The sequence below is a fragment of the Brettanomyces bruxellensis genome, chromosome 6 (assembly GCF_011074885.1).
Source record: "Brettanomyces bruxellensis chromosome 6, complete sequence".
NCBI classification, from domain to species: domain Eukaryota; kingdom Fungi; phylum Ascomycota; class Pichiomycetes; order Pichiales; family Pichiaceae; genus Brettanomyces; species Brettanomyces bruxellensis.
In genome coordinates this window covers 803,172-820,188 of record NC_054687.1, presented here as the reverse complement: position 1 = coordinate 820,188, position 17,017 = coordinate 803,172, and the positions used below count along the sequence as shown (strand labels likewise).

The window sequence follows — 17,017 nt, the reverse complement described above, 5'->3', positions numbered from 1 at the left end:
GTGTATGCGAAAAAGTGAATAATACTCGCAGGTGTGAACTAACTTTAAATCAGAGGTAGTGGTATATTTTCTCTGTATCCCTTTTTCGTCGGCGTCAAATAAGTGTGCACTCAATTTTTTTTTTTTTTTTGAGGTTTCATAATGGTAATCATGATATTTTCAATTTGCTTATTTTTTCTACCCCTCCCCCAACTAGATTGAAATTTCAGCCCTTATCAAGACTATAATTTCGTTTTGTTGTCTTATCATATATCCATGATTGAACCATCATTCAAAGTTACGTTCACTTGAATTTCTTCAAATCAATAATTGAGATCTTGTTGCAAACTAGGATTTTGCAACCATGAAGTTTGTAGCCCTAGTATCTGGAGGAAAGGATTCATGCTTTAATATTCTTCACTGTTTAGCAAACGGGCATGATCTTGTTTGTTTAGCCAATTTATATCCACCTCCAACCGGAGAAGAAGAGATTGATTCATTCATGTATCAAACTGTGGGTTACGATGCCTTACGGTACTACGCGAAATGTATAGGTAAGCCATTATATTCGCAAATGATAACTGGTACTGCTGCCAACAAAAAATTGGAGTACGCTAAAACAGATAATGATGAGACTGAAGATTTATTCAAGTTACTAAGCTTAGTGATAAAGAAGCATCCTGATGTTGAGGCTGTAAGTGTAGGTGCAATTCTCTCAAATTACCAACGAACCAGGGTTGAAAATGTTTGCAACAGGTTGGGTTTGACAAGTTTGTCGTATCTCTGGCAACGAGATCAGGCTGAGTTGATGCAAGAAATGTGCAAATCGGGGCTGGAGGCAATTCTTATAAAGGTTGCAGCCATTGGACTCAAGGATAAACACCTTGGCTTGACTTTACAGCAAGCATATCCGATTTTGTCTGACTTAAACTCCAAGTTTGGTGTTAACGTGTGTGGAGAAGGAGGTGAATTCGAAACCTTAGTTTTGGATGCACCATTTTTCAAGTATGGACGATTAGTGATTAAGGAAAAAGAGGTTGTGAGACACACGAGTGATGAAGTTTGGTATTTGAAGCTTAAAGTTGATGTTGAGGAGAAGGTGCCGCCTTTACCTGATCCAAAAACCTGGTTGCAATACATTGAACAGCCACCTCTTTTTGCCGATCCATTTTTAGAGTTCGATAAAGGATCCGAAGAAGTCCAATGCGCCGAATCAGTTACCACAATTCCAAAAACTTACAAGTCAAAAGCTTGCATGTGGACAGCGAATTGCAAGCTGGTGGCATCAAAGATTTACATCGATAACTTGAGCTCGACCGCTGAAACTGTGAGCCAGCAAATTAGAGACATCTTTGAGCAGTTCTCTGAATTTTTGGCTTCATCTCATTGCACATTTGCAAATGTACAGTCTGTGGATTTGTTCGTTAGCAATATGGACAACTTTAGTGAAATAAACGGCATTTATAAAAGTTACTTCACAAAGCCTTTGCCTCCAGCACGCTGTTGTGTTCAGTCGAGTCTTCCAGAAGGAATTTGTGCTTTGATGTCTGCAAAAGTGATTCCAGATATAGCCCAAAAACTCGGACTCCATGTCCAGAGTCGGTCCTATTGGGCACCTTCTAACATTGGTCCATACTCTCAAACTATTATGGATTACAGTGAGGGAACAGCATACTTAAGTGGTCAAATTCCTCTAATTCCAAAAGGTATGGCATTATGCTCATACCCACAAGATAAATCAACTGCATTGGCTCTTCAGCATCTCAGCCGTGTTGAGGAAGTGACTGGCTATAATGAAACATTACTCCTAACAGCATACATTAAAGATGCATCTTGGCTTTCTACGGTGGTGGAAATTCAGAAGAAATATATGGGAGAAAGCAAGTATGCTGGTAATTTTGTCATAAGTCAGATTGAAGAATTGCCTAAGAGTGCTTCTGTTGAATGGAGTGGGATAGGCTATAAGAATAATAGCATGTATGATGATGATGATACGATCAAAGTTAAAAATATTAGAGATAGAATCCACGTGCTTTTCACGGATAGCTTAGATCAAGCAAGCCTTTCTGCCGAGTCGCACTACACCATTTTTTGTAAAGCTGACAACCTTAAGCAGCTTGTGAGTCTTAGCTATGAATTTGTTCCCTGCATCAATGTTTACAATAGTGAAATGAAGAAGTTTAAGTACGCAATTGTCCAAAACTGATGTTTATAAACGTGCAGGGTGCATTTGTTTAGCATACTTTTTTCCGTATAAGTACAAATACATAACTAATATAATGGCGTCTTTTCGCTGTAACTTCTTTGATAATACCAGCTATCCGGTGTTATAATTAACCACTGCTAAATAGTAAGCACGTCTTCCCAGTTCGGCATCCATATGCAGATCCTCCGTGTGGTCACATGATAAGCGCGGTTATTATTACACCTCGCACCGCTATTTGTTTTTCCTAGCAGTTGGATTATTCGCGAAAAGCCCCCGGGTGGAGTCAGCAATTTTTGCGGGCTATCTCTGACTCACCGCCGCGCGTCCACGGCAGCCCAAGAAATCAGGCGCGATAGAGCCAAAACGCACGTCTGCCAATTTTTTTTTGTTTCATTTTTTTTCTCCAATTTTTTTTTTTTCATCGTCGCGAAAGTATGGACTTCAATTTTAAGAGTAGGGCCAGCATAGATAGTCTATAGGCAGCAGTAGAAAGCTTCTTAGAGATTTAAGGTTTTCGCATACTTGCTTTCTGTATCAACATCCATTCTCAAGTTAACAGAACTTTTCAGTTCAAAACAAAGGAATAGAACCATCTTGCAAGAATGACTGCTCCAGTTCCAAAGTGGTACAAGTCCCATGACGCCCCAGTTGCTAAAAAGACAAGAAAGGCTGTCAGACCACAGAAGCTAAGAAAGTCTTTGGTCCCAGGTACCGTTTTGATCTTGTTGGCCGGCAGATTCAGAGGTAAGAGAGTTGTTTACTTGAAGCCTTTGGAGGACAGCACTTTGCTCGTTTCTGGTCCTTTCAAGGTTAACGGTGTTCCTTTGAGAAGAGTCAACTCAAGATACGTCATTGCTACCTCCACTAGAGTTTCCTTGGAGGGTCTTGACTTGGCCAAGTTCAATGTCGCTTACTTTGCCAGAGAGAAGAAGCCATCTTCCAAGAAGTCCGAGGCTGATTTCTTCAACGAAGCAGGTGCCAAGAAGGTTATTAAGGCTGAGAGAATCGAGGACCAGAAGACTGTCGACAAGTTCTTGATCACTGAGGTTAAGAAGACTCCTCTCTTGAAGCAATACCTTGCTACTTCTTTCTCTTTGAAGAACGGTGACAAGCCACATGCTATGAGATTCTGAATGCATTCTCATTAACCATCAACGCGCAAAAGAAAATAAAAAAAAAGACCAACTCAACACCATCTAAAATGTTCCACACTTCGAATCCATCGTCACAATAACTTTCACTAACGCTGGTAAATGCTTAGCTGCTGATTTGATAGTTCTTCCATTTTACATATAACTACTAGTGCATACATTCATTTGGCCGTATTGCTTTTTTTTCTCTTTCTACACCATCTAATATCATGTTTTGCTTTACGAAACTACGTGTCTAGAGGAATAAGGTTAATAGTAATTGGAGAATGTTCATTCAGTTCTTCTTCAGTTTATTTTCCAGCAGCGCTTTAATTATGTTGTTAGTTAGGTGTAAGCGTTACTGTTTCATCATATATTATCTAAAAAAAAAAAGCACGAGGAATACACCAATGCTTACAGCTTTCTTTTCAACATGTTGGTTTTTTCATCAATATCATCATCTTTACAACTCACTGTCATAGCAACGGCCAGAAGATGTCTCTTTTGGTCTAGCATGGATATTTTTGTGATGCAGAAAGTGGGTGGTCAGGTGAGGAAAAACTCAAATCTGATCTTCCTTTTTTGTGCCATTTCTATATCTTAATTTTTGTTTCAACCTTAATGTTATCTTAGTTCTGTTAGAAGCGTCCATAAATAGAGTAGCAAGTAAGCCGTTTTGATTTGGTAGCCGTTGTTGTTCACAATAAATCAGTAATAACCAAAAGTAGACCTTCCGAGTATTTGTTAATGCTATATCAGGGAGTGCATTCTTATTTTTCAGACATGCGAAATTTGTGCACTTTGGTATTTTCAGCATTCAAAATTATGCAATCATTTTGACCGAGCTGCTTATTTTATCTTCCTTTTCTAAATAAACCTAAGCATTTCATTGATTGACAAATGCTGAATCCAATACTACCTGTCCCACGTGACGTCCATCCTGAGGAGAATCCACAAATTCCAGAGATTCTCCCTCATGAACGTATGTACTCAATACAGATTGGAGATAAGCTATTCAAACTAAGTGCGCATCTTTATCATATGACTCACCTTCATATTTCACGGATTACTTTTCACAGCCAAATAATGAGTATGGCACGCTTTTCATAGACAGATCGCCTAGAGTTTTCAAAAAGATATGCCAGCATCTTCAGGGGTATTCGATTAAAGTGCAGGATGAGTATGAGTTTATGTATCTATATGCAGATACAACATACTTCCGGTTAAACAAGCTTCGCCTAAAGCTACTCGATGAAGGGCTTTTTGTTAATATTAGAGGGGAGACTTTTCAGATTTCCAAGGCGATTTTCAGACAGAAAGGTAACTCTCCTAATTATTTTACCGTGCTGTATGAAACACTTCAGGCAGATCCATTTCTAAACAGCAAGGTGTTGATTAGACCACCATCGATGACTCCATACAAGATACATCGGTCGCCTCTACTATTCAGGCAGCTTTTGTACCTTCTCACTGGAGGAATTGTCGATATTAAGGATGAAAATCATCGCAAGCAGCTCATTGAGGAGGCCAGGTACTACAGTTTCTTTGCACTTGAGCAACAGCTAACAAAAACGGATATCAGAAAGAATCCTTTCACGATGCATGACGAGATTCTTATCAACTTCAACGATATTAAGAAAGACGGTATGATAAACGTCTCCTCGAGCAATCGGGAGGCCCTGGTCCAATATTCGAGACCTCATTGTGACCGCATTGGTAGAGATCTTGTGATTCAAATAATTTCAGCAGAGGTAACATTGTTGATTGATGCGAACGATTCGTTCTGCAGTCTCAGTGTGGTGGGTAAGACTGCCAAGATACTGTATGGTTTGCTTTCTGTGGTATCAGATGATGTCATATTTGAGCAGACAGACACACAATTGAAGCTTACCCTTTTAGTTCGTCTCGACAACTGTTACTCGCACATAAATAGTGTTGAGATGCAAGATGGATGGATATCGAAACTTGTGGAAGCTCGCAAGCATAAGTTGTCTCCCCTACCAATGTCCGATCCATCTTTTTTCAATTCAAACGTGCCTAGGCCAACACAAACTAGCATTAACACCCGTAAAGTACCACCGCAAGTTATTGCAATTAAGGTTCTTCGATCTCAGTGGACAATATCGGTCACCGGAAGGCACCGTATACTTGCCAACGGAGTGATGATAGATGGTGTTTCGGACGAGGCAAACTACAATAATAGGCGGGGCTTCATATGATACAAATTGTACAATTATGTTCTATTAGTTTAATATATGTGCTTGTTGAGCAAGCACGCGTTTAATGCTCTCTTCTTTTCCTCAACTGGCCAACGGTGAAAAGTGGCACTCTGTCCTTATCATTGTCCATTGTAACTCTATTCTTTTCAATCTCGGATGCAAGCCGATCCTGCTTTTCCGAAACTCTAATGCTACCATCATCTCCAATATTGTAGAAGATGATGGAATGAGTCTCATCCACTAAACTTAGCACAAGTGTGTCGTCCGAAGATGTGCCATATATAACATAACCAGGAGTCTCGATGGTCTGATCATACTCCAGTGATCCATCCTCAATCACTTTCAAGACAAAAACGGCACTCACTTGTTCGATGATCACGGCTATTTTGTGAATTTTGTTGAGAGGAATTATTTCAGAAACGCAGTACTCTTTCAACGTTCCATCTTCATTCTGGAATTTTTTTGGTGCCAAATGCTCCTCATCCAAGTACTTTTCCACAACATTGGAAAGTTCCACCTTTCCTATAAGCTCGTTACCTGGATTGTTCTGCCAAAGCCATGAACATATGAAATTATCACCCCCGGCACTAATTATAACCTTGTTTGAGCACCACTCTGGAAGCACAAAGCTCGAGACGAACTCCTTGTGCCCAAAAAGCCATTTCTTTATCACATAACTCTTTGGAAAGTACGAAACTCTAATATGCTCATCTCTATCTGAAGTTATCACGCATTGTCTTCCGTTTTCATCAGTTGCCATATCTATGCACGTGAGCATAGAAACATGACCCAAGATTGGAGCTAGAGTCTTCTCGTCAATTGCCCTTTTATCCATCAGCGGAACAGAGAAAACATCTCCGAATTTGTCGGAAACGATTAAATCCATGTCATCAAGGGATGTTGTAACTGCAGATGGTCTTTTGCTAAATGGCTGGCGTTTTATGAGCACAAGGCTGAAGCTGGAATCGGCAGTATTGGCTCTTTTATCACTAATTTCAAAGACAACAGCGGCCTTATCGTTATCCGTCAGTATAATGAGATATTTCTCGTTTCTGGAAAGTCTCATTCCTCGAATGTATGTAAATGTTGGAGGTGCACCTGGCCCTGGAATGGGCATCTTAGGTTTCTTCGGCTTTGATTCCGGATTGTTTCCTTGCTTCTCAAAGCTCTTCATGTCATCTTCGTATTTCTGTAACACTTCCCTGTGATGTTTGCGAACGCTAAAGTATGGATCTATCTCATCTGTCCATTGAGTTAAAAGATTTGCGCCTGAAGGTGTGATCTCGAAAACAAGCACTGTGTTTGCCGATGAAGCAAAAAGTAGGTCTCCCTTCTTGTTAGCAATCAGCTTTTGATAGAAGTGCTTCATTTTTGTCTATTAACACCGAATATCTTTTACCGATCCTTCAATCTCCCGACTCAAATCATGTTTCTTTGGTATAGACCTTTTCCGGTAAAAACTGTGAATTTTTTTTCAGTGCTTTTTTTTCAGGCTCTATAATGTTTTCCAAAGACGCGTCTATAGTCTCTAGTACTCTACTATCCGCATCTTGTGACCCCACCCGAGCCAAGAAAGAAAAAAAAATCTTAAATTTTTGCAGGGATCCCGTTATCATCATTAAAATCAGAGATTGCCCGTATCAGGTAGGCACTGTTGTGTTCGTACATCACATCCGGTAGCTCTCGATTTCTATATTTTTTTTTTGTTATTCTTCTTTTTTTCACTCAACACAAATTATCTTCTCCAAACTCTTTCACATTTCACACTACCTCTAATCTGCATAAAGCGTTACTGATATTGTGTCAGAACACAGCTTTTGTGTGCGCCTCACTATACATAGATTCATTTATTAGGAAATTTTTAAGATTAGAAAATTATTTATTGACATGAGTGAGCTAACGCATCCTTTGATCATTGATGGATGGTTTAAAGAAGTCAGTGATGAGTGTTTCCCGGGTCAGGCATTTAGCTTAAGGGTGGAAAAGATATTGTATGCAAAGAAATCCAAATACCAGGATGTGCTCGTCTTCAAATCCACAGATTTCGGAAATGTGTTGGTTCTAGATGGAATAATTCAGTGCACAGAAAGAGATGAATTCGCATATCAAGAAATGATTACACATGTGGCAATGTTTGCACACATGAACCCAAGGAGAGTATTGGTCATTGGTGGTGGAGATGGTGGTGTTCTTCGAGAGGTGATAAAGCATCCTATGGTAGAAGAGGCCACCCTTGTTGAAATTGATAATTCTGTTATTGAACTTTCTAAGAAGTACTTACCACATATGGCTTGCTCATATGATAATCCCAAGGTTAAGGTCGTTCTTCAAGACGGATTCAAGTTCTTGAAAGACTGCGCTTCAAAAGAGGAGTCGCAAAAGTATGACGTCATTATAACGGATTCTTCCGATCCCGAAGGCCCAGCTGAAAACTTCTTTACTGAGAATTACTACCAACTTTTATACGATGCACTCACACCTGATGGTGTGGCGACCTCCATGGCTTCTGAAAATATATGGCTTAACATTAAAAAGCTTGCCCATTTAAGGAAAGCTGCCAGTCAGGTATTCCCTGTTGCCCGGGTCTCGAACTGTACAATTCCTACCTACACTTCCGGTCAGATTGCAATATTGTGTTGTGCCAAGAATTCGCATGTCGATGTATCAAAACCTATAAGAACAGTTACAGAATCTAAAGAGGGAACACTGTTTAAATATTATAACCATCAGATACACAGTGCAAGCTTTGTTCTCCCTACTTGGGCCAAGAATATAATATATCAATAGGTGATATCTATTAGAACCCAAAGATATCGTCCATAGCATCTTTTACAGATTTCCGTTTCTTCCTTTTCTTATCCTTCCCCTTCTTGGCTACTTTGTGATCTCGTGTGTTTGTTTTGGCAGCGGCCACTATATTGTTAACATCTGCCTCTATTTCTTTCACTCTATGCTCAGCTATAGATGAATCGTCGAAAATCATGGCAACACCAACATCCTCCTCTTCCTCATTAATTATCTTCACCTTTTCCGTTTCGGCATGCTCTAATATATGATTTGTGATTTTTTCTTTGGCCCTTAGTTTGTCCACAGTTATCATTTCCAACCCTTTTATCTTGCGAAGAAGAAAATACACCCGGGATACCAGTGCCAGTAGTGCAAATCCAAGCGTAATGAATTCTCCTGTTTGTAATATAGTGTAGCACATCAGATAGCACTTCGGTATAACATCTTTTACAATATATCTGCTCAATTTTAACGCATTCTGCCTGGCCCTTACTGTCAATTGAAGTGCAGATTTCTGAGTTAGCTGTTTTGTTCTGTGTCTAAGTCGTCCCAGCTTATTCCATCTTGTTGTCGTGAGTTTGTGTCTCGTTCCCAATGCATTTATCTGCTCAATATCAAGAAAAATTAATAAAAGTTGTCTCAACTTTCGATGAAGAACGTTAAAAGATTTCCACCATGTTGCAGTTCGATGTTGGTTTGCATTTCTATGATAAATGAGATGTATAAGCTCAAATTCTGTGAAGAGAAGATCAACATCATCGGAATTCAACAACGGCTCTTTCACATAATCTTTCATCTTCTCTGGCATCATCATCAATAGGGATGTTATCAAGTTTAAATTCTGGATCTTGGATCATAATGGACCTGGTACGTTGTACCAGACGTACCGATAAATTTTTTTTTTTTTTTCCCCCCCCCCCCCCCGTTCTCTTTTAAGAAGTAGTGACATACGGGCTAGTTGTTTTAAGGGATTTGATAATTCACTTAAATGAGATTGAGACGCTAGTGTGAGACTGAATGAGCAAACACTCAATAAATCAAAGAAAGATACCAGTTGAGTTCTGTCAATATAAATAGAGGGCTGAATACTGATGTATTTAAGAATGGCGATGTTCTCATGATTATGAAATGAGATTTCTTCCTACTTTGTAGAATATAGTTCCCGGATTGTTGTCATTACAAAAAATATATATTACACAATTTTAAGTACCGCAAAAGAAAGTAAAAAAACAGATTATGGGCGTACAGAACTCTGAGCTCTCAAAGGGATTATAACTTGGTACATAATAATATATGTTTATTTACGATTCATCACACAAACAGATTTCGTACTTCTTCAAGCACGTCTACCTGCCAAAAAATTTACTAACTGCTGAAATTGATAGAGAATCTTTGCATTTCAATCAGGTAAAGTGTGATAACACCGGAGATTCGTTGCACAAGTAATAACACTATAACATATGTCAGTAATGACAGGAAATATAGTTTTCAAGAATTTAAGCGCCTCTATTTAATCGGAACAAAAATTTTCATATGAGGAGGTTGGTAGTTGCAAATTACAGCATAATATTGGAGAGATAACCTAAATTATGGGTTAACGTTCTTTTAGATAGTGCCGGGAGTAGTGCTTGCACCAAATCTTCTACATTCTTTCCGATTCGCTACTTAAAATAGCAGACAAAAACTACCATTTGCAATGCTTCTATCATTCCTTACATTCCTTAATCCCAAATACCGTTCTTCTCACATATTTGCGTTTATTCAATCGCAGAGTGTACAATTGGTCGAACGTATTCGTGTAAAAAGACGAATTTTGCTTTTGCTGAACACGTTCTCCAAAACTGAATACTAAACAATATTTCATCGTACATCCTCGGTATGTTAAAGAAAAATTAAATAATGTAATTATCAGGTACTCGGTAACGCGATATTTAGTAATGGCATGCTAAGCAACCAGCCATCTATTTTCCAAAGATTATTATGCACAAATGCCTAAAATGCAAAAGAAAAAGGAGGAAACCTCTTACGCGTAAGTATTTGACCCCTCTGATGCAAGCTTTCAATCTACATGATTATCTAAAGAACAATTTGTAGAAGATAAAGAGTGCCACCTTTTGCCGATAGCGAGACATTGCAGCTAATTTTACGTGCATATGATAGGACGTGTGTATAGAGAACAAAGTAAAATGTGTGAAATTGAGAATCTATGGCCTTCTTTGGAGTCAAATAATACGAAAGCAGTAATTCAAGACCACTAAAAACTGTTCCCGAGATATGCATTTTTAACTCCTTTGCCAGATAGTCGCGCACCCCTTTATAGTGCATACCATTTTCTCCTTCTATTTTTCTTTCCAGCACATCCTTTTGATTCTCGATGTTTTATGGATTGTTCCTTTTAACGCCAAGAAAAAAAAAAAAAAAAAACGCGCTTCGCGCTTACATCGGAAAAAGCACTAAGTACAGACAGATAAACACCCCTTTGGACGTGTGGACTAAAAAAAGAAATTCAAAATAAGAAAATCGAGCTAAAAATAAAAAAGAATAGAAATTAAGTAGAACAATGTTCCTAGAATTGCGGGAAATAGCCAAACTTAAATGTATGACGAAAGGTAAACAGAGAGCGGAAAATACAGACGGGCCAGGGCCTTAAGATGGAAAGAAATAAATATTTCAAGACAACAGCCAAGGCATCATGCTGTAATCCAATAGTAAATATAAATGACGAAACAAAATTGTGAAAAAATAGTGATGTGCAGTGCTTACCGTGTCGCATTAACTGAAGTTAAGTCAATTTTGGAACCAAGCCAAAGCGTTAGCCAAAAATTAAAGCAGTATTCTAGAAGAACAAAAAAAAAAGAGGAATGAGGATAGAATTTGGATAAAGAATAATAATAAATGAAGACTTGAAGGATCTAGTACGTCTACCAGTGCATAATCTTAAAACTAAACTTGAATGTATTGCAAGAGCTTATCGACGATATGGCATTCTTGCCAGGTAGTGCCTGAACCGGAGAACTCGCTCGAGTTCGAGTGCACACGCACAAGTAATCCGTTTAAAGCGGAATCTAAGATGTGGAATAGTTGGGAGGGAAAAAAAGCAAAAAAAAACTATAGTGGTGGGAAGAAAATTACACAATGTTCACCGGGAGGCATAAACAAAGCACTGTAAACAACAAAAGAATATTTTGGTGATGTGGATCGAGCAGATAAAAAAGCTGGGGCTTCAGAGTTGAAAATAATTAAGAGGTAAAAGATAAAACGAAAGTAAAACAAAAATAAATACGGGAGTAGGAGGTTCCAGACTCTTCTGGGTGGGGGTACCCCCTTAAAGGCAGGAAAAATCAAGTGAGGCAAATTCCCCTCTGAGGTAAGGCTCAGCATTTTTTCGAAGCACATTGTTTCAGAAAAAAAGAATTGGAAAATTCATCACAGTTTTCTCACAGTTTTCTCATTGTGTCCAGGCAATGTTTTGCACCACCCAACTCGCGAGACAGCTACAGGCACGGAAACAAACAAACAAACAAAACGCCCAGGCAAAAAAAAAAAATTAACAATAATAATAAATATGACTGACTGAAACTCGGTAAGTTTCACGATCCCTCTGACTATATAAGTAGGATCGGAGCCGCTGATATTGAGCATTTTCTTCCACCCGTTTCAACTTAAGCTTTTTCTTCTCTTTCCTCTTCATCATCATTGATCATAAATTTGTTATTCACAAACTTCTAACTTACATTCACTCACTTAATCAAAATGCAATTCTCTTCAGTTATCGTCGCTTCTGCTTTGGCTTCTGCTGCCCTTGCTGCTGATGTTGTCTCCCAGATCGGTGATGGTCAGATTCAGGCTACTGCTTCTGCCTCTACCACCGCTGCTGCCGCTGCTACAACTACTGCCGTCACTGACACTTTGACTACCACTTACTGCCCAGAGACTGCTTCTGCTGCTGCTGCTGCTAACAGCACTGTCGCCACCTTTGAGGGTGCTGCAGCCAAGGCTGACGCTTTCGTCGGTGCTGGTTTGCTCGGTGCTGCCGTCGTTGCTTTGTTCTAAGCGATGCCGCTTTTTATTTTGTTTTTGGGTTCCTTGGAGCCGTTATAATTTCATGACACCAGGCTTCCTTGATTCTCCTACTTTTCTTTATACTGTCCTTTTGAGCTGAATAGTTTAATATTAGTTTATCATCAAAAGGTTGTTTATTTATGTCTGTGGTGTAGCGATGCCGCGTGATTTGTGGCTCTTGCATTACATTGAATTGATTGTAGATTATTTTCCGTTGTTTATGGTGTTATTTGATCTATTGCGGGATGCATTTTCGGATGAGCCACACATTCTGTGGCCACCGATTTATTTTGAATTTAATTTCATCGGGTGTTTTTTGTTGACGTTTTTATTCCATATCGTTTCATTTCCTTTTTTTTTTTCATTTTCTTTTTTTCATTTATTTATTCACAATTTTTTTTCGTTTATTTTCCTTTCACTCATTCTCATTTTTATTTAGCGATTCTTCAACCGCGTATCCCGGCAACTCGGCCATCCGGTTGGAGGCTCGGCCACCCGATTGACTCGAAATAATTAACAGGAAAAAACTTCCCCGCGCTGTCTCTTTTTCGGGATCCCGATCGCCCCCAACACATCCCTACACGTGGAAATACCGGCCCACCGAAATTTGGAGGCTGTCCCAAAACAGCAAGGGCGGACTGCGCCGATAAGTGTGCCAAGCCCCTCCTAGCAAATTTATGTGACAGTATAAAAGGAAGTGCGTTCTCCGCAATTTCTACAACTGACAACCACACACTTTCCTTTTCTATTATCATAATTTGCTTAACCACACAAAACCGCCAGACAGAAAGACACGTTTATACAGCAAAGATGAGATTCACAGTTCTCGCTGCAATTGTTTGTGCACTAGCATATACTGAGGCTTTGCCTATTGGTGAAGAGCATGTTCAGAAACATGCTGTTATGCCATGTTCTAAGGAGGAGCCTCAATCCATGTTTTCCGGCATTGTCGAAACCTTTTCGTCGTTGATTGGCTTTGAGACAGAAGCCGAGCCAGAGAAGAAGAATCCTTGGAAGAAGATCGGGAAACATGAGGGTAAGAAATGGAAGCACTATGGAAAGCACCAGAAGAAGAAGTGGGGCAAGAAGCCAAGGGAGGATCCACCATCCGACTCGGAGTTTGAGGATTCCGATGACGAGGATGACGAGATTATTGAGATCAAGATCAAGAACCCAAAGAAGCACTGGAAGGATTATGGCAGAGACCAGAAGAAATACTGGAAGCACCACGGAAAGGAGGAGAGAAGAAAGTGGGCACCAAAGAAGCCTGAGGATGATGATGATGAGCAGTTTGTGATTATGGAAGAGGGTGGTGAGGGAGAAGATGCTCCTGATAAGCCGGTCAAAGACCCTAAGAAGTACTGGAAGCACTATGGTAAGGACCAGAAGAAATACTGGAAGCACTTTGGAAAGGACCAGAAGAAGAAGTGGTCGCCAAAGAAGCCTGCATCTGATGATGAGGGCGAGAATGAGGACCAGCTACAGAAGCAGGATGCACCACCAGAAGCTCCAGATTGCTCAGTTGCCGCCGACCCAAAGGCTTGCTGGGATGATTACGGAAAAGAGCAGAAAAAGTACTGGAAGCATTATGGAAAGGAGCAGAAGAAGCACTGGAAGAAGTACGGAAAGCACCAGAAGGAAAAGTGGGGAAAGAAGCCTGATGATGGTGAAGGTGATGGTGAAGGTGACGGTGAGGCCGAAAAGACCCAGGAGTAGATACTTTGGCCTGGGGATTTTCCGCATTTACATTTTGAGCGCTTTTTCATTACGATAATTTGGTTCTTTTTTATTTTAATGCTTGTTATTTGACATACTGGGCCGACGTGAGGCTCCCTCTTTTTATTATACAGGTGTATAGGATATGTCACACTAAAAACTTCGATGACTAACTATTGGTAAATACTGTAGAGCTTCTAGAATTACTAAAGTTGAACTAATATTTTTTTCTGTAGATTTAATTTGGACAATTTACCTGGTGTCGGAATAACGTATCAAATTGTTGTTTTGATCTCCGATGTGTTCGGATATGATACTCCCTCTAATGTATGCCAACTCCATAAATTGAAGAAAGCTTAGCCCAATAGACAGAAGAAACAGGTATTTGCACGTGACATGCAGCGGGCACTTTCTGTAGAAGGCGGCATTTCGCATTTTTCGGTGAGCCCACACAGAAAGGAGAAGGGTAATAATTTTTATTTTCAGTGTAATCATCAGCTTTTATTAGGCACACTAATCAATAATTTGAAAGCCTACCACAGTTTGGTTAAGTATATAAGAGCAGCATTTGTACGTCAAAATAAGTGAATTTTGGCGGTTAGCTGTTTAAGTAATAGACTATCAATTACAACTGTTGTCACTGATTACCTGTTCAACGTAGTTAAATACTTATTATGAAATTTGCAACTGCTTTGCTTCTTTTGGCAAATACCAGATACATTGCTGGGTTACCAGCTGGATGCTATGATCAAAATATCGAAGAAATCGGCCATGGATATCATGATGTGGAAACTGCTGCTAGAGTTGCAAGAACTCTTGTTTCAAGAGAATCCCTTGCCAACTTGAATACCTATGATACAAACACTGGATATCCCGTTGGATTTGTCGAGTATTATGCCGACTGTCAACAGGATGGTGAACCAGTAATGTTGATGATTGGAATTAGCTCTTCTAATAAGAATATCGCCGCTGGCTCAAATGCATCGTTGACAATCCGAGTTGGAGATCATCAACCTGGAGATCGTGTTGATCCTCATTATATCGGTAAAGTACCACACTCTGTTGCGGGATCGCCTCGTCTTAACCTAAAGGGTCAATTTATAAATTATAAGCCTACACATTCCGAGCAGGAATATTTCGTCTCAAGGCATCATGAAGCCATAAGCTGGTTCCCTGGAAATCCTATCCATGATTCCTACTGGGTCAAGTTTAAGGTTGAATCTATTTATTTTGTCGGTGGTTTTGGAGACAGAGCCTATATTGGTGAAATACCTGCTGAAATGTATCTAACGGCAAAGCCATTTCCTAGTAGAAAGATTCCTCGTCGGTCAATCGGCTCTCATGAAAACGATAACCATGGTTCAATTGCTGATTCCATTTCTTCCATCGTCGATCGACTTCACATTGCATTATTCGGCACTTCACCTGACGAGTATCTTTCCGAGTCGATCGACCAGAAGCACGACGATCCACAAACTTCAGAACACATGATAGTGGATCAGACGAATGAAGTTTAGCTACTAGGTAGCAATGCAGATCTGGGGCTGCTAATTAATTATTCATAATTTGTTATTGGCAAAAATTCTACGAATATGTCCGATATTCTCTTTAAGCCGGGTCGCTTATCTCTTTCCTCTTCTAACTCATTTATCTACTTTTAACATTCGGCCTGCCGGTTCCCCACCCACAAAAATTCAATTATCTAACATCGGCTGTGTAGTCAATGCGCATTTTCTTTTGCAATGAATCTAAAATATGCTTATGATACATTTTAATACTCCTTTAAAAATCCGACGGTCCAAGGATTCAAATACTAGTCCAGTCCATTTTCCGATGAAATTAGCTTATTGTAGCCTGTTATTAACGCGTAACACGTTGAATTTGCAAAATCTAGCGATAAAAATTACCAAGCTTGTAGAGTTTCGCGCCACATTCGCAATATTCACAATCAAGCTAGTTATTAAAACCGTCAAGTGCAGAGTAGATAAAGCCTGCTCTAATTTTTTTTTATATACTCAATTGGGTCTGTGCTCAAGCCGGCAAACTACAATGTGACAAAAAACTTTTTACCTTTTTTCCCTTCTCTCTTTTTCATGTATCGTGCTTTTTTTTCCTCCGAAATCCAATCACTCACTTGCACAGTCATAATTTGAAATCTATGTCTATTTCCTTTCCCCTATCACTTACTTCCCTGGCTTTCACCCGAAACTATCTCCGTTTCTAATCTCCTTAATTTTTATCGAGCCAGATATTTATTGCTGAACATCATTTCTATCGCTGTTCAATTCTTCGTATCGATCGTCACAGTTAGCATAGTCAAATTCTGTTTTCTATTTACGCATTATCGTGTTTGCTAATCTAAATTTCAATTTCTTCTAACAAGAATAAGATGACTTTCAGTTTGACACCACAGCAACGTCGCAACGTTTCTATTGCTGCAATTTCTGCAGTTGCAGTTTTCGGAATTGCTTCTATAATCTTCAAGACCTATCCACATTTGAAACCAAGCTTTTTGGGTGGAAAGAAACCTTCTGACGATCCAGATGAAGATGAAGTTCTAAAATCGACCGTTGTTGTTAACAAGAAGGATATTGCTGATTGGTCAGATGATGATCTCAAAGCCTTTTTGAAAGAAGTGAGTACAGAGTTACCTTTTTTCAAATTCCAAATTCCTGTGAGCCGGATTTTTACTAACACAAATTTACTATCTTATTATAGAAGGAAGTTTCCGTTCCGGAAAGCGCAGAGCACTCAGATCTTGTTGCCCTTGCTACCCAATTCAAATCAGACTAATTTTCACACTCTTTCTATCGTTTCCAGCTATGGAAACAGTGTATGGCCTCTCTGTTTTCGTATATAGGTATATTTTCATGGTTATAACACTAAATGACTCTGGTTAGCTGGACTAGGTAGTGTTC

At 39.4% G+C, this 17,017-nt stretch overlaps 10 protein-coding genes across 10 annotated transcripts; 8 read left to right on the top strand and 2 right to left on the bottom strand.

Moving 5' to 3' along the window:
- Positions 1-343: 343 nt before the first annotated feature.
- BRETT_003796 (uncharacterized protein) lies at positions 344-2,185 on the top strand (the record flags this gene model as incomplete). The annotated part of the gene is made up of 1 exon (XM_041282299.1): positions 344-2,185. The coding sequence occupies one exon, from the start codon at positions 344-346 to the stop codon at positions 2,183-2,185; it is 1,842 nt and encodes a 613-aa protein (XP_041136138.1).
- A 602-nt stretch (positions 2,186-2,787) lies between these two features.
- On the top strand, positions 2,788-3,318 carry RPL6A_2 (60S ribosomal protein L6A; the record flags this gene model as incomplete). The annotated part of the gene is made up of 1 exon (XM_041282298.1): positions 2,788-3,318. The coding sequence occupies one exon, from the start codon at positions 2,788-2,790 to the stop codon at positions 3,316-3,318; it is 531 nt and encodes a 176-aa protein (XP_041136137.1).
- Positions 3,319-3,829: 511 nt separating this feature from the next.
- Positions 3,830-5,534, top strand: BRETT_003794 (uncharacterized protein; the record flags this gene model as incomplete). The annotated part of the gene is made up of 2 exons (XM_041282297.1): positions 3,830-3,865; positions 4,395-5,534. 2 exons carry the CDS (start codon positions 3,830-3,832, stop codon positions 5,532-5,534), a joined length of 1,176 nt encoding a protein of 391 aa, XP_041136136.1.
- Positions 5,535-5,595: 61 nt separating this feature from the next.
- Positions 5,596-6,903, bottom strand: BRETT_003793 (uncharacterized protein; the record flags this gene model as incomplete). Its single annotated transcript, XM_041282296.1, has 1 exon — positions 5,596-6,903. The coding sequence occupies one exon, from the start codon at positions 6,901-6,903 to the stop codon at positions 5,596-5,598; it is 1,308 nt and encodes a 435-aa protein (XP_041136135.1).
- Positions 6,904-7,421: 518 nt separating this feature from the next.
- Positions 7,422-8,321, top strand: BRETT_003792 (uncharacterized protein; the record flags this gene model as incomplete). Its single annotated transcript, XM_041282295.1, has 1 exon — positions 7,422-8,321. The coding sequence occupies one exon, from the start codon at positions 7,422-7,424 to the stop codon at positions 8,319-8,321; it is 900 nt and encodes a 299-aa protein (XP_041136134.1).
- Positions 8,322-8,331: 10 nt separating this feature from the next.
- Positions 8,332-9,129, bottom strand: BRETT_003791 (uncharacterized protein; the record flags this gene model as incomplete). Its single annotated transcript, XM_041282294.1, has 1 exon — positions 8,332-9,129. One exon carries the CDS (start codon positions 9,127-9,129, stop codon positions 8,332-8,334), a length of 798 nt encoding a protein of 265 aa, XP_041136133.1.
- Positions 9,130-12,074: 2,945 nt separating this feature from the next.
- BRETT_003790 (uncharacterized protein) lies at positions 12,075-12,374 on the top strand (the record flags this gene model as incomplete). The annotated part of the gene is made up of 1 exon (XM_041282293.1): positions 12,075-12,374. The coding sequence occupies one exon, from the start codon at positions 12,075-12,077 to the stop codon at positions 12,372-12,374; it is 300 nt and encodes a 99-aa protein (XP_041136132.1).
- Positions 12,375-13,193: 819 nt separating this feature from the next.
- Positions 13,194-14,099, top strand: BRETT_003789 (uncharacterized protein; the record flags this gene model as incomplete). The annotated part of the gene is made up of 1 exon (XM_041282292.1): positions 13,194-14,099. The coding sequence occupies one exon, from the start codon at positions 13,194-13,196 to the stop codon at positions 14,097-14,099; it is 906 nt and encodes a 301-aa protein (XP_041136131.1).
- A 674-nt stretch (positions 14,100-14,773) lies between these two features.
- BRETT_003788 (uncharacterized protein) lies at positions 14,774-15,616 on the top strand (the record flags this gene model as incomplete). Its single annotated transcript, XM_041282291.1, has 1 exon — positions 14,774-15,616. The coding sequence occupies one exon, from the start codon at positions 14,774-14,776 to the stop codon at positions 15,614-15,616; it is 843 nt and encodes a 280-aa protein (XP_041136130.1).
- An 872-nt stretch (positions 15,617-16,488) lies between these two features.
- On the top strand, positions 16,489-16,892 carry BRETT_003787 (uncharacterized protein; the record flags this gene model as incomplete). The annotated part of the gene is made up of 2 exons (XM_041282290.1): positions 16,489-16,734; positions 16,818-16,892. The coding sequence occupies 2 exons, from the start codon at positions 16,489-16,491 to the stop codon at positions 16,890-16,892; spliced, it is 321 nt and encodes a 106-aa protein (XP_041136129.1).
- Positions 16,893-17,017: the final 125 nt, after the last annotated feature.